This window comes from Perognathus longimembris, chromosome 15 (genome assembly GCF_023159225.1).
Source record: "Perognathus longimembris pacificus isolate PPM17 chromosome 15, ASM2315922v1, whole genome shotgun sequence".
NCBI classification, from domain to species: Eukaryota; Metazoa; Chordata; class Mammalia; order Rodentia; family Heteromyidae; genus Perognathus; species Perognathus longimembris.
This window is the reverse complement of record NC_063175.1, coordinates 3,078,806-3,093,314: the sequence shown is the minus strand read 5'-3', so window position 1 is coordinate 3,093,314 and position 14,509 is coordinate 3,078,806. Positions and strand designations below refer to the sequence as shown.

Genomic DNA, 14,509 nt, shown 5'->3' with positions numbered 1-14,509 from the left:
GGGGGCTTGAACTCAGGGCCTAGGCACTGTCCCTGAGTTCTTTTGCTCAAGGTTAGCACTCTACCACTTTCAGCCACAACTTCCAGTTTTTGAATGTTTAGTTGGAGATAACAGTCTCATGGGGACTTTCCTGCCTGGGTTGGCTTTACGGTGATCCTCAGACTGTAGCCTCCAGAGTAGCTAGGATTATAGGCATGAGCCACTGGCCCCTGGCTCAAATAATGTACTCTTAAATGTAAAGTAAGCATTTGGCCTTAAAGACCTAGTAGGAAAGGAACAATCTCAGTACATTTTGTGAGTTGATTACATATTGAAATTATATACTAAATTAAATTAAGTATTTAAAATTACTTTCATTGCATTCTTTTTTACTTTTTCTAATGATACTACTAGAAAATTTAAGGTGATATATGTGGCTTACATATTTTTATTGGATAGCAGTAGCCTGGAGGTTTAATAATTTCTCTTTTTTCAGTGGAAACTGTATAGTGATGAGAAAAAGAATAATCCTTTTTGTCACCTTTTTCCTATAAGATCACCAATTCGGGACAGTTTGTGTTCCCATTAGACTCACCACACAAAAAGCCTTATGAAGGTCTTATGTTGGGGAGAGTTCAAGAAAAAGCTGCTTTACCATTAAGGTAAGAAAGGTGATATTTTTCAAAATTTATAAGTGGATTGATTAAGTTTTAGGCTTTTAAGAATCACAAAATGATCATGGATTTTCCTTAAATTTTACATTTTTGAAAATCTGGAAATGGACTAAAGGAGTGTGTATTATAGGATACGAAATTTTCTGTTACCTTTTGTTGATTTAATATGTAATAATAAGAATAATAATTATTATTATTGTGGGAAATGAAATCCTCAATTCTCAAGTTGTTTTATTTTCTTCATTGATTCTTTAAGTTTGTTTTAAAATTTAATACCATCTGAAAGAGACAAATATGAGTCCAACTGTGACATATGATTAGAGAATTGTCCATTAAAGTATAGTTTACCATATTTTTCTGTTTGAACTAGGAACCCAGATGTAAATGTGCCGCCCCTTCCAGATCACAAACTGATTGTCAGTGTGCCTTGTATTCTTCACTCACATAAACCCCCTCTTGCTGGTATGTTCCTCCAGAACAGAACTGTCATGAGTTTTGACATAATTGGAAAACATGATTGAATTCAATATTTGAGTGGTATGTAGATTTTGCAAGTAAAGCAATTATGTGTTTTTTTAATATTCCAAAATTTTATGGTAGAACTCTTAGTGGAATTTATGAAGTAGTGAGAATGTAAGTTAGTTACACTGTTAAATCATTTCTCATGTTTTCTTACTGTTGGTTGCTCATGCCTCACTGGCCTGTATAGAATGAAGACAAGGCTTCAGAATTCAGCTATGGGTGTTAATTTACCAGCAGGTTTTAGGACAAGTTGCTGGACTTCAGGACAGTGATAGGAAGAGTGAGGGTTTGATTTCCCTTTATGTTTGGTAGAGACTCGCAGTTTTATGTTTTGTAAGAGATAGTACTACTTTACTGAAATTGCAGCCTGAAATTTTCATTAGTCTTAATTCTTTTTTTTTTTTTTTTTTTCTTTTTTTGCCAGTCCTGGGTCTTGGGACTCAGGGCCTGAGCACCATCCTTGGCTTATTTTTGTTCAAGACTAGCATTCTACCTCTTTGAGCCACAGTGCCATTTCTGGCTTTTTCTGTTTATGTGGTGCTGAGGAATTGAATCCAGGGCTTCATGCATGCTAGGCAAGCACTTTATCGCTAAGCCACATTCCCAGTCTCTAGTCTTAATTATTTTAGTGTTACCTTCAATATCCAGTGAAACTAAGCAGCAAGAACTAATGGAAAGAGATTGGAGATTGGCTAGCACATATTTGAATCCTAGCTCTAATGCTTGGGCAAGTTACTGGAATCCTTTTCTACCTCACCATCTTTACTTATTGAGGGAATAATGGTACTTAATATTTCAGAGTACAAGGACTGGCTGTAATATATTTTAAAATGTAACAGTAGAAATATAGTAATTGCTAAGAGTTAGAAACTTAGGTATGTGAGTGATAACTTAAAATCTTAGGTATAAAAGTGTTTGAGAGAGATTCTGAATATGATTTTTGGCTTTTTAGGGAATTTCTTTAGCAATATATTTTATTAATTTGATGATGTATGTACTTTTCTTAACCATAAAAGCTTCTATAACTTGCTACTGAGAAAAACATCTTTATTACTTTTTTTTTTTCAGGATATGGGATCATTTGTGAGTTAGAAAACATATGAAGTGAACACAAATTCACAGGAAAATTTTATGTTTGTAGCAAGCAGGATTTTTGTAATATTAAATTACTTCCACAAAGGAGTTTTGAAATAGTATTCCTTAACTTGAGAAACATGCAGATGTCTGTGTGATGATTCATTCTTTGGCTTAGAGGAACTCTCAGTGAACAGTCACCTTCAACTAGATAATATGAGCTCTTTAATGCATTGTTTGTGACTTAAGTGAAGAGAGTCTATACTATTCTTTAAGGAACTATTATACTTGATACCAGTTATATGTAATGAAGGGGATTCAATCTGTGTTCCTACTATTTGAATTTTGTTCATCATTTGGTGAGGACCAAAGCTCAGTTGGTTAGTTTAGAGATTATATTTTACTTTAAAAAATTCTAAAACTAAGATCCAACATCCTGCATTTTCAAATAATAGCTAAACTTTTTTCCTGTCTCTCTGGAATGAACATAGTTATATTAATGATTATTCTTCAGAAAGAAAGATTTAAAAGAGATACATTTTGCCATGAGGTATCATTGGCTTATCTGCCAAAATGCAGTTCTGCCATACTGCCAGTAGAGAGCAGCACAAGTACATTTTTAGGACTGAGAACAGTTAAAAACAAGAGTATTTTGGGCAAAAAGATCTGAATGACAAACCCAGATGCCCCTCCGTAGACGAATGGATCAGGAAAAGGTGGTACATATACACAATGGAATTTTATGCCTCTATCAGAAAGAATGACATTGCCCCATTTGTAAGGAAATGGAAGGACTTGGAAAAAATTATACTAAGTGAAGTGAGCCAGACTCAAAGAAACATGGACTCGATGGTCTCCCTTATTGGGAATAATTAGCACAGGTTTAGGCAAGCCACAGCAGAGGATCACAAGAGCCCAAGAGCTATACCCTTATGATCACATAAGATGATGCTAAGTGAAATGAACTCCATTTTATGGAAATGATTGTTATATCACAGTTGTAACTACTTTCAACATCCCATGTGTATCTGTAGTTTATACTGTTGATGATGTTCTTGTATCACCTTCTTGTGATTGTATCTACACTATCTCTGTAGTCTTATCTGAGTATATTGGAAACTGTGTATACTGGTATTAGAATTAGGAAATTGAAAGGGAATACCCAAATTGAGAGACAAAGGGTAAAATAAGAGAAACAACAACAAATCAATACTTGCAAAACTATATGGTGTAAGTGAACTGAACACCTTAGGGGGGGAAAGCGGAAGGGGGAGGGGGGTATGAGGGACAAGGTAACAAACAGTACAAGAAATGTATCCAATGCCTAACGTATGAAACTGTAACCTCTCTGTACATCAGTTTTATAATAAAAACTTAAAAATAAAAAAAAAAGATCTGAATGACAATATATGTTCATCATAAACTTTGACTAATTAGTAATAGACAAGAAATAGGTATAATACCTTTATTTTTGAGTTTATATTATTGTATGTATTTTAGACATGAAGAGTGGCTTTAGTGAAAGCCATCAGATAGCAACTTTCAGATTTCGGCTCCATATTTTACCCTGAAATCATTAGGGATTTATTTTTAAATTTCATTTCATTTTATTACAAAGGTGATATACAAAGGGGTTAAAGTTACATAAGTAAGGTAATGAGTACATTTCTTTATGAGGCAAGTACTCTACCACTAGGCCATATTCCCAGCCTATGAGTGTTACCCTCTCTCTTGTTTTCTCCCACTTTTCCTCCCTCCTGACTTCTCCCTCCCAACTTGTAAAGTTCATTTCTAACATAGTGTTTTGTGGGTATCACTATTGTATCGGTTGTCCTTTGTTGCACCATTTTGTTTTTCCCCTTCCCAAGACACAGGGTTCCAGAATAAAAAACAATGACAACAGGTGGTAAATGAAAGGAAAAAAATGAAAGAAAAAAGAAATAACTTCACACGGTACAATTAAACAAACAACACCCTTCCCCCCTGTGTTTTCTTATCTTGGAGTTCATTTTGATTAGCATCATTTTATATTGGTATATGTACATAGCTATTGAACTATTGTGATCCTCTGTTAGGACCATCCTTGACATATACTAATTATTACAAATAAGGGAAACCAAGGAGCCTTTGTTTCTTTTGGCTGGCTTACTTCATTTAATATTATTTTTTCCAAGTCTTTTCATTTCCTTATGAATGGGGCAGTATCATTCTTTCTGATGGAAGCATAGAATTCCGTTGTGTATATGTACCACATTTTCTTGATCCATTCATCTACTGAGGGGTATCTGGGTTGGTTCCATACTTTAGCTATGGTAAATAATGAACATAGCTGAACATAGTTGTGCTGGTAGCTTTAGTGTGGCCTTGTTTGTGATCATTTGGGTAAATGTCCAGGAGTGGGATTGCTGGGCCATAGGGGAGCTCTCTATACAGCGTTCCAGAGTGGATGAACCAGTTTACACTCCTACCAGCAGTGTAAGTAGCATTCTCTTTTGGTAATATCCCCATACTAGTTTTCTTGATAATGGCCATTCTAACTGGGATGAGATGGAATCACAATGTAGTTTTGATTTACATTTTTTTTTATGACCAGAAATGTTGAACATTTCTTCATGTGCCTCGGCTATTCTTATTTCCTCCCTAGAGAAGTCTCCTTTTAATCCTTTAGCCACTTACTAATGGGGTGGTTGTTTTTTTGAGGATTTGTTATTAGGGGGGTTAATTTGTTGAGCTTTAGGTATACTTTTGATATGAGGTCTTTGTCTGTTGTTTAGCTAGTGAAGATCTTCTCCCAATCTGTAGGTTTTCTATTTATCTTGCTAGCTATGTCCTTTGCCATGCAGAAGCTCTGCAGTTTAATGTGATTCCATTTATACAGCCTTTCTTTGATTTGTTTTGTTTTGGGGGATCTTTTGTTAGGAAGTTTTGACCTGTGCCAAGGAGCCTTAGTGTATTCCTTAGCCCTTCCTGTAGTATTTTCAGAGTTCTGCTCTTACCTCCAGGTCTTTGATCCATTTGAAGTTGATTCTGGTGTATGGTGATATATAAGGATCCAACTTCAGTTCTGCCAGCACCATTTGTTCAAGAGGCTGTCTTTCTTCCATCTGATAATTTTTGCTCCCTTGTGAAAGATTAGGTGGCCATAGGTCTGTGAGATCATTTCTGGGTTTTCAATTGTATTCCATTGGTCCTTAGTCCTGTTTATGTTCCAGTACCAAGCTGGTTTTTTTTTTTTATAACTATGGCTTTATAATAAAGTTTGAAGTTTGGTATTGATATTCCTCCAGCACTGTTTTTCCTGCTAACGATTGTTTTTGCTATTCAGAGTCTTTATCTACTTCAGTGATTCCTGAAGAAACCTTGGGCTGGGGATATAGCTTAGTGATATACATAGCATATGTACAAGACCTTGGTTTAGATATCTGGCACCATACAAAACAAAACTATATTTCACCAGTTCTAGTACTTCTCTGAATTCTTATTTTTATACCTATTTCCTCTTATGTGGTTACTATAATTAACTAGCAACATGATTAAAGTTACAGTGATATATACATATATATGTCATTCAGGTGAGCATATACTTTTTTTGTGTGATGATACAAATAGAGGCTTGAACTCAGGATGTTGAGCTAGTTATGCAGGCATTCTACCACTTGAGCCATTCCCCTAGGCTAAGCAAGTGCTTTTTATGTATCGGAGGTGAACACTTTACCATTAGGCCATATTCCCAGCCCCGCAAGTGCTTTTTTACAAAGTGTATGATGCTTACTCGAATATAGTTCTATTAAAGAATGCACTCTTCTCAGGGGGAAAAAAACCCTCCTATTTTTGAATTAGTGGTTGCATCTTGTTTGTATAGACACTAACAGATATATTAACTGAGGTTTTTTTCTCCCTTAAAATAAATTAAGTCTTCCTAAAGATTAGACTCAGTAGAGTAGGCTAGAAACATACTGTGTCCTATAGCCTTCATTTACTTACCTGACCACTGTTAAGCATGATCATTTAAAAGCTTCTGGTTACAGCAGGCATGAGTACGATTCTGGTGGCTAACTTTACTGGCTGATCTGTAATTCTCATTCTAAGTACTTTACAGACTTCAAAAAGTTTTACATATATTGACTTAATTGATTCACACGTCATCCCTGTAAAATAGGCAGGGTATGTTGTTTAATAGTCCTTCGTGGTTGTAGACTCAAGGGTTTTTTTTTTTGGCCAGTCCTGGGCCTTGGACTCAGGGCCTGAGCACTGTCCCTGGCTTCTTCCCGCTCAAGGCTAGCACTCTGCCACTTGAGCCACAGTGCCGCTTCTGGCCGTTTTCTGTATATGTGGTGCTGGGGAATCGAACCTAGGGCCTCGTGTATCTGAGGCAGGCTCTCTTGCCACTAGGCTATATCCCCAGCCCGACTCAAGGTTTTGATAGGCTGGCTTGCCCACAGACATAGGACTCAAAGTAAGACTTTTGGGTCTGAGGCTTATCTCATAAATTATAATATATATTTCTGAACATATCAACACTGACAATATATAGAATCTAACTTGGAATTATGGTAAAGTAGTCAGAGAACATTGAAAATAATGTCTATATAAACTTGTTTATGGTAATCTTACCTGATATGGTAAAAAAAAGTCCTGGATGGTTATATTTGATGAAATTCACAACATAAAAAAATGACATTAAAGAAAATAAAAAAAATATTTTAAGAAACATAAAAAAGTGTATGATGTTATTTTCCTTTTGTAGTGTAGATCACTACAATTTAGCCAATGTATATTTGAGGTGTTGTTCCCCAGTAATATATTATTCTAATATAATGGTTACTACTATATTAAATAAGGACTGCTTCGTTGTGGAAATAACTTGGTGAATTTTGAGTAAAGAAAGATGTATAATTGAACATGAGAAAATATTCTTAGTACTACTAAGTTATAGCTATGGACTATAGTTATTTTTCTGAATAACACACACACACATACACACACACATACACACACACATACATTTATTTATCCCCCTTTGGTTCCAATCCTGGGTCTTGAACTCAGGGCCTGAACATTGCCTCTGAGCTTCTTTTCCCTCAGTGTTTTTAATTGTTGTTATAAAGATGATGTGCAGAGAGGTTGTAATTACATGAATCATGTAAAGAGTACATTTTGGGACTGGGAATGTAGCTTAGTGGTAGAGTACTTACCTAGCATGCATGAAACCCTGAGTTTCATTCCTTACCACCACACAAACAGAAAAAGCTGGAAGTGGCACTGTGGCTCAAGTGGTAGAGTGCTAGAAAAAGAAGCCAGGAACAGTGCCCAGGCCCTGACTCTAAGCCCCAGGACTGGCAAAAAAAAAGAAAAAAAAAAAGTACATTTCTTGCAGGACAATATCACCCCTTCCCTCACTATTTCTCAGTTTGCTACCCAGATCATCTTTTCTTCAATGACAGTGTTCAAACTACTTGTGCCACAGCTCCACTTCTAGCTTTTTGGTAGTTTATTAGAGATAAGTCTCATAGACTTTCCTGCCCAGGCTGGCTTTGGACCAGGACCCTTAGATCTTAGCCTCCTGAGTAGCCAGGATTACAGATGTGGGCGACCAGTGCCTTACTTTGTTATGAATATTTTTATCTATATCCAAATCTCATTTACTAGTCTTTCATTAAAATTTGTGCTAAAAAGTGACATGTTTTACTTTAATTTTAAAAGTGGACTGTCTCAACTTAGGCTGGAAAGTCCAGAAGATTCATCTCTAATTAACTTCCTAATAGCCAAAGTAGAGTTGTGATTCAAGTGGTAGAACACCAGCCTTGAGCAAAAAAGCTAAGGAACAGCACCCAGGCCCTGGGTTAAAGCTCAAGTACCAACAGCTACCTGTGGCTTTTTGATAACTGGATTAGGAAGAGTCAAGTCCAGTTTTCAGATCTGAAATGAAAGGTAATAGCTGCCGGGCTCCCCGTAAGTCATCTTTTGTTGCATGTTCTCTGACCTCACTCAGTTTCAGAAGTTGAGCTGTTGGCCCCAAGCTGTTCTTGAATTATATAGTACAAAAAGGTTTGCAGATCTCCTACATAAGACAGAATGGAATTGTGTAAGATTAATAAAAACGAAAGTGTTACTGGAGAGGACTATAGAGAGACTTCTTAAAGTGAATACACCTATAAAGTGCATTGTTTGTTTCTATAGAGTTATTTTCATGCATGAATTACATTTATTAAAAAGTAAAGTAAGTGGGCTGGGAATATGGCCTAGTGGTAGAGTGCTTGCCTTGTATACATGAAGTCCTGGGTTCAGTTCCTCAGCACCACATATGTAGAAAAGGCCAGAAGTGGCGCTGTGACTCAAGTGGTAGAGTAGTAGCCTTGAGCAAAATGAAGCCAGGGACAGTGCTCAGGCCCTGAGTTCAAGCTCCAAGACTGGCAAAAAAAAAAAAAAAAAGTAAAGTAAGTTCTCAGGAGATATGTGAGTGGTATTGGAAAACTGAAAAGTCACTTATGTGGGTGTTAAAGCCCTCATTCCTCATCTACAAATGAAAACCAGTAAATCAGGACTGGTGAGCATACTGATCGAGTTGTTCTCAGGCTTACAGGTACTTATTTCATTGACTTTCTGACTATAAATAGTAAGCCTGTGATGAAATCCTTCATATTAATTTGGTGTCTTAAAAAAAATGAAACATCCCTCCTCTTCTACTCTTTCTGGCTAGAAGAAAATTGAATTTTCTCAATTGTAATTTTGTTCTCTTTCTCTGTGTCTGTTTCTCTTTTGTTTGGACAGAGGTTCTGAAAGATTACATCAAACCAGATGGAGAATGTTTGGAATTATTTGCTCGAAATTTACAACCAGGTTGGACTAGTTGGGGCAATGAAGTTCTCAAATTTCAGCATGTGGATTATTTTATTGCTCTGGAGTCTGGACACTGATGCTAATGTTACTGAACAGTACTGTCCTCATTGTTTCCTCACCCTTGTTCTCTTCATCTCTGTTTTCCTTCAATACAAACCTGTATGCTTAGAAATGTTAATAGGATTTGGTCTTTTAGTAAAGTGCTCAGAAATGAATATCCTTCAGGTTAATTTTAGATGAATCATGCTTCACTAATATCCCATGTTTTTCAAGACTCTACAATTAAAGATGTTAGCAGCTAGAACAAAGCAGCTAGAGCAGGCTATTAAGTGTGGGTAGCATATGCTGTGGTCCTGCCTATGAATGTGTTTGTCAATATGGTATTGTTAAAACGAAGTAAAAAGAGCTGGAAACTGGTAGCTCCTGCCTATAATCCTGACTACTCAGGAGGCTTAGATCTGAGGATCATGGTTTGAAGCCAGCACAGGCAGGAATGTCTGTGAAACTCTTGTCTCCAATTAACTACCAAAAAAGTGGAAGTGGAACTGTGGCTCAAGAGGTGGAGCACTAGCCTTGAGTAGAAAAGCTCAGGGACGGTGCCCAGGCCTTGAATGTTTAAGCCCCAGGTGTTAAAAAAAATTAGAAGAACCCTCATATAGGTTCTGTTGATCTACACTTGTTATCCTAGGTACTTGGAAGACAGATCAGGAACATCATGGTTTGAAGCCAAATGGGTCATAAAGTTCAAGAGAAACCTTCTTAACTCAGCTAAATACAGTGGTGTATATCACCCATCCCAAGCTATGTGGGAGGCTGAGTTAGGAGGATTATGGTTGTAGTCCAGTCCAGACAGGAAAGTCCATGAGACTTCATCTCTCTCTCCATTGGAGGGAAGCTAGATGTGATGGTACATGTCAGTGGCACCAGCAATTCCAGAAATCCTAACATTGGCAGATCTTATTTTAAGCATGTATCCATATGTGCATGAAGCCAGACTCTGCCTGTCTTAAATATAACTAGAGGAAACCAGGCTGGCAGTGTGGCTCAGTGGTATTATATCAGCCTTGTAAATTTGAGGTTGAATTCAAACCCTAGAACCACCCAAAAATAAAAAACAAACAACAACAAACACAACCCAGATTTCTACTTCTCTTTAAATATTAGAAATTCTAGCTACTGTTTTTTCCAAGTATCACCCTGCAGGATCTTGTGCTGGTGGCTCACTTAAAGCGCTGTGTGCTCTCCAGTTTATTACAGTAGGACTTGCTCTATGTACTTGCTTTGTTATCTGCTAAGATTGTGCTTTCAAGGAACATTTATGTACATTTTTTACTTATCTTTGTGGCCTCTTGTATGACCTGAATTTGTAGCCTCTGGCATAATGTTGTATTTTTGAAAAAGTATCCAATGACCTGCCAAATATTCCAGGAGAGTAATGATGTATGCAACAGTTTCTGAGGGCTTTAATTGCATTCAAAATCACTTTTCAAGTACTTCATTTTGCTTGTTTTTGTATAAGATATTTTCTGTAAAAATGTTAAAAATAGACAGTGGTTATGATTGTGAAAAATGCTTTTTACATTATTTACAGATTTTCTACAGTTAAGTATTTTTATACCATGTAATTTTTTTTGCCCTTTTTTCTTTTGGTGATGCTAAGAGCCAGGGTCTCACTCGTGGTAGGCAGGTGCTCTACCATGTAGTGGTATATATCCTAGGTCCTACTAAGTAAAATATTTTGAATGAAATTTGAAAAACATGCTCTTTTATTATGTGCTACCTTTCTTCAAGTTGTAGTATAGTTAAAATTTTAAATTATTATTATAAGGGTTTTTATATAATAAAAATTTTCAATTTCCATTGTAGAGCTAAGTGAATTTTGAAAACATATACATTGTTTACTACCATAATCATAATATAAAACATTCCCAATGTCCCCCAAACTTCCTATATGTTCCCTTGAAGTCAGTACCCGCCATCTATTCTCGGCCCTTGAAAAACAGTGATTTGCTTTCCATCATTAGTTTTCCTTTTTAAACATTTTTGTATAAATATAACCAAACAATGTAGAATTTATTGTGTCTGTATTCTCTTCCTTAGCTTTGAGAAATGCATTTATAAAATCATAATTTGATCCCTAGGCTCAAACTCTAGCAGTTCCACATGTCAAATCTAGCTACTTGTTTCTGTATGCCAAATAAAGATACATGGTGAAGGACAGTAAAGATTTATTATATGGCAGTCATAGTAAGACAGCACTTCAGAACATCTTCAGCTGTCTTTAGGGATACAGACATTTGCTGTAAGTTAAATTAGGAGAATTAAGGGGCATGGACTGAGAACTATTTATCGTTTAGACAGTTCCAAGTAACAGATATGTTTAGCGGTGGCCTGCTTGATAAAATTCATCTGTCTCATGATTGGTCATATGGGACCTTATTGCATTGAGTTATTGGCATCTTGCAGGTGATCCAGTCTTTCCTGGATTCCATGATGGCTGCCAAGTGTCTTTAGGAGGGAATGGATCAAAGAAAAAGGACATGGACACAAAGTGGAGGAATCTGGGATGCCTTGTCATTATCTTTCTCCCAGTTAATTTATGAGCCCAGCAAAAGCAACTTTTAAGCACCTGCTGTAATTATATTTCTTATTAGTTATCTGCACATATTTATCTCCTAAGGAAAATGTTATGCTGAAAATGACTCTTGACAAGTTTACCAGTTTATTTTCCGATTTTGTTAAAAAGAAAAAATATTTATTTTTAAAGTTTGCTTATCCTTTGAGGGTGTAGGGTAATTTTGCATTTGTAAGTATATTCTAACTTGTTATTTAAATTTTTTTTCAGCTTTTTGTAGTATTAGGTTTTTACAGCTTGTGTGGAAGCATTTTATCCTTACCAGGTTTTTGGACTTTTTTCTTTCTTTTTTTTTGCATCATGCATATTGGTCCAGAGAGAGAGAAAGAATTCATTCAGTGTGGCCTCTGTTCAAATGGAAGAAGTGTTAGTGTCAGCTCAGCCTCTTTTTGTGCCAGCTCTGGGCCTTGTTTGTAACACTTATTTAATTATTAGGTTCTTCATTGAACAGAAGGCTACTTTGCAAAGTATAACTATGATATGATTTATGTAAACCACGTGGAATAGGAGCTCTGAGCTTTGATATCTTTACCACTCAGTTATAGTAGCTGACATGGGGATTTTACATATTTTGGTGCTCTGATAATGAAATTTTTATTACTCTAAGATACTTGTTTATGTATTTATTTATTCTGGGGATTGCATTTGCTAGGAAAGCATTTGCATTACATCCCTAGCCCTGTGCATTTTCCTTCCTACCAAATTTGTTTTATAGGTATAGATCTTTTAGGACTCTTGGTTATTTGGGCAAAGGGAGCTAACATTTCTTGAATGGTATGTGTTACTCTGCTTTATGCTTTTTACATAGTTTATTGCATTTAATTCTTGCGTGGCCCTGAGAGATATTATCTTCATTTAATAGTCAAGGAAACCAAAGCCAATTAGGCTATTTTTTCCTTAAACCCACAGTCAGATATGATATTAGGATTAGCTTATAGAGTTCCCTGACTCCAAAACCGATATTGTATTTTATATAAATAAGAACATTTTCTAAGGAAATGACCAAGGATTTCTAAAACACTACCATTGCATTTTGCAGCTCTAGAGTTTGGTCTGATTTGAACTTACTCAGAGGGCATGGATTCACATTGAACCCCCTTGGCAACCCACACACAAAAACCTTCCTAGCAGTGTTAACTGCTGACCTACTTGAGGAACTTTGGGGAATTGTGCCTTCTAACTTTATATCCTTGGATTTTCTGGCCTTCCTCTTGATTCTCTATCTTACACACTGCGCTTTATTAGAACAGTTAATGACTCTTTGAGAAGCAGCTCCTCCTTACCTTGATCCTATTTGTCACTAATTTTCCTGTTTTTTTTTTTCTTTGCCTTTATGCCTTCTAGTCAAAGTTTGATGCAGTTTCTTCTAGTTCTCATGGCCATTGTAGGCACAGTATATTTTTATACATAAATAGACAGTTCAACAATCAACTCAGTCTAAAGCCAACTTGAGAACTGAGTGTGTAGGTCAAGTGGTAGAGAGCTTGGCCTAGCATTCATGAAGCTTGTGTCCAATCTCTAGTATGAAAAAGAAAACAAAACAAAACAAAAAAACCCCCAACCCAACATAAGTTAAGTCTTGATATTTAGTAACTTCAGAGTGGCCTTAGGCAATTAAACTGTTTCTTGAATCTGTTTTTCTTAGGAAAAAATGTTTAATTTTTGAATCTTGAAGGATTACTGTGAGGATGAAGTTAAATGATGTGGTTAAAGATATCTAGCATAGGGCCTGATACCTAAGTGTTCAATGTATGCTTGTTTCTTATTCAAGATCTTGTTTATTATTTTAAAAGGAGCACCTTTACATTCAACTAATTTTAGAATTATGTAAAAGTTGCAAAAAGGTACATTGTCCAAATAACTCTTACCTCTATAACTTCTTTGAAACATGCTACCACTTTCTAGTCAGTAGTAATCATATTCAGCATGAGCATTTCACATGCTTTTTATAGAACACCAAGTTTCTCTCTCTTTATGTAGCTTTTTTTTTTTTTTAAAGAAAAGGATACTTTACAGGATACTAAAAGGTATGAAGTTGCACACAGAAATAAACCCATTGTAATGCAAACTTCATAGAGTATATACAGTTTGGAAATGTTCAAGTATAGCTTCATTGTAATAGGGCTGCAATAACAAAGCACATATAAAAAGAGTTCTTAGTAGAGAAACATTAAGACAGACCTACTCAGAGCAGTATACAACAACCAAATGTGCCTTAGTGCTACAATCTAAAAGTTAAAGGCCCCTGGAGTTCCATCCTGAACTTGGAAGGTATAGACTTCAGAGGTGGTTTCTAGCACAAATCTGATCTTGCTCTACTAAGAAATATTTCTCAGTCAAGCTTAATAAAGTCTCATACACAAACTAATTTTTATGGGTTTATATAGCTTCATTTGGCGCAACCTACACAGTCTTTAATTATTATACGAAGTCTCTTGGCTTTATTGAGGTTCTTACCAAAAGCTATTTGAAATGGCATCTAGAATAATCAGAATTAGGACAGAAGCATGGCTCAGTGGTGGAGAACCTGCCTACCAAGTACAAGAGCCTGAGTTGAAACCCCAGTTTCAATCCCAGTACTACCAAAAATCCAAAGAACCAAAATAATTAGAATAATCTTGGTGTCTTTAGCTATTAAGTAATTCACCAGTGGTTTCATTATGCCATACAATCTGTTCAACTGTTCCACCACTTTTGTAATTAATTGTACACAAGCCATATGGCTTCCTTTTGGTTTAATGTCTGCCTTAGAATGCCAACAGTATGGAGACTAAACATAGAGCTC

At 36.1% G+C, this 14,509-nt stretch overlaps 1 protein-coding gene across 4 annotated transcripts in view; it reads left to right on the top strand.

Annotated features, from left to right (window-relative positions):
* The window catches only part of Mettl4 (methyltransferase 4, N6-adenosine), a 34,314-nt gene extending 24,750 nt beyond the window's left edge, over positions 1 to 9,564 (top strand). For all 4 annotated transcript variants that reach the window (XM_048363679.1, XM_048363678.1, XM_048363675.1 and 1 more), the window contains exons 7-9: positions 535 to 641; positions 1,024 to 1,115; positions 9,021 to 9,564. In XM_048363679.1, the coding sequence (XP_048219636.1) occupies positions 535 to 641; positions 1,024 to 1,115; positions 9,021 to 9,166 (345 nt within the window). In that variant the 3' untranslated portion in view covers positions 9,167 to 9,564. The remainder of the gene's footprint in view (positions 1 to 534; positions 642 to 1,023; positions 1,116 to 9,020) is intronic.
* Positions 9,565 to 14,509: the final 4,945 nt, after the last annotated feature.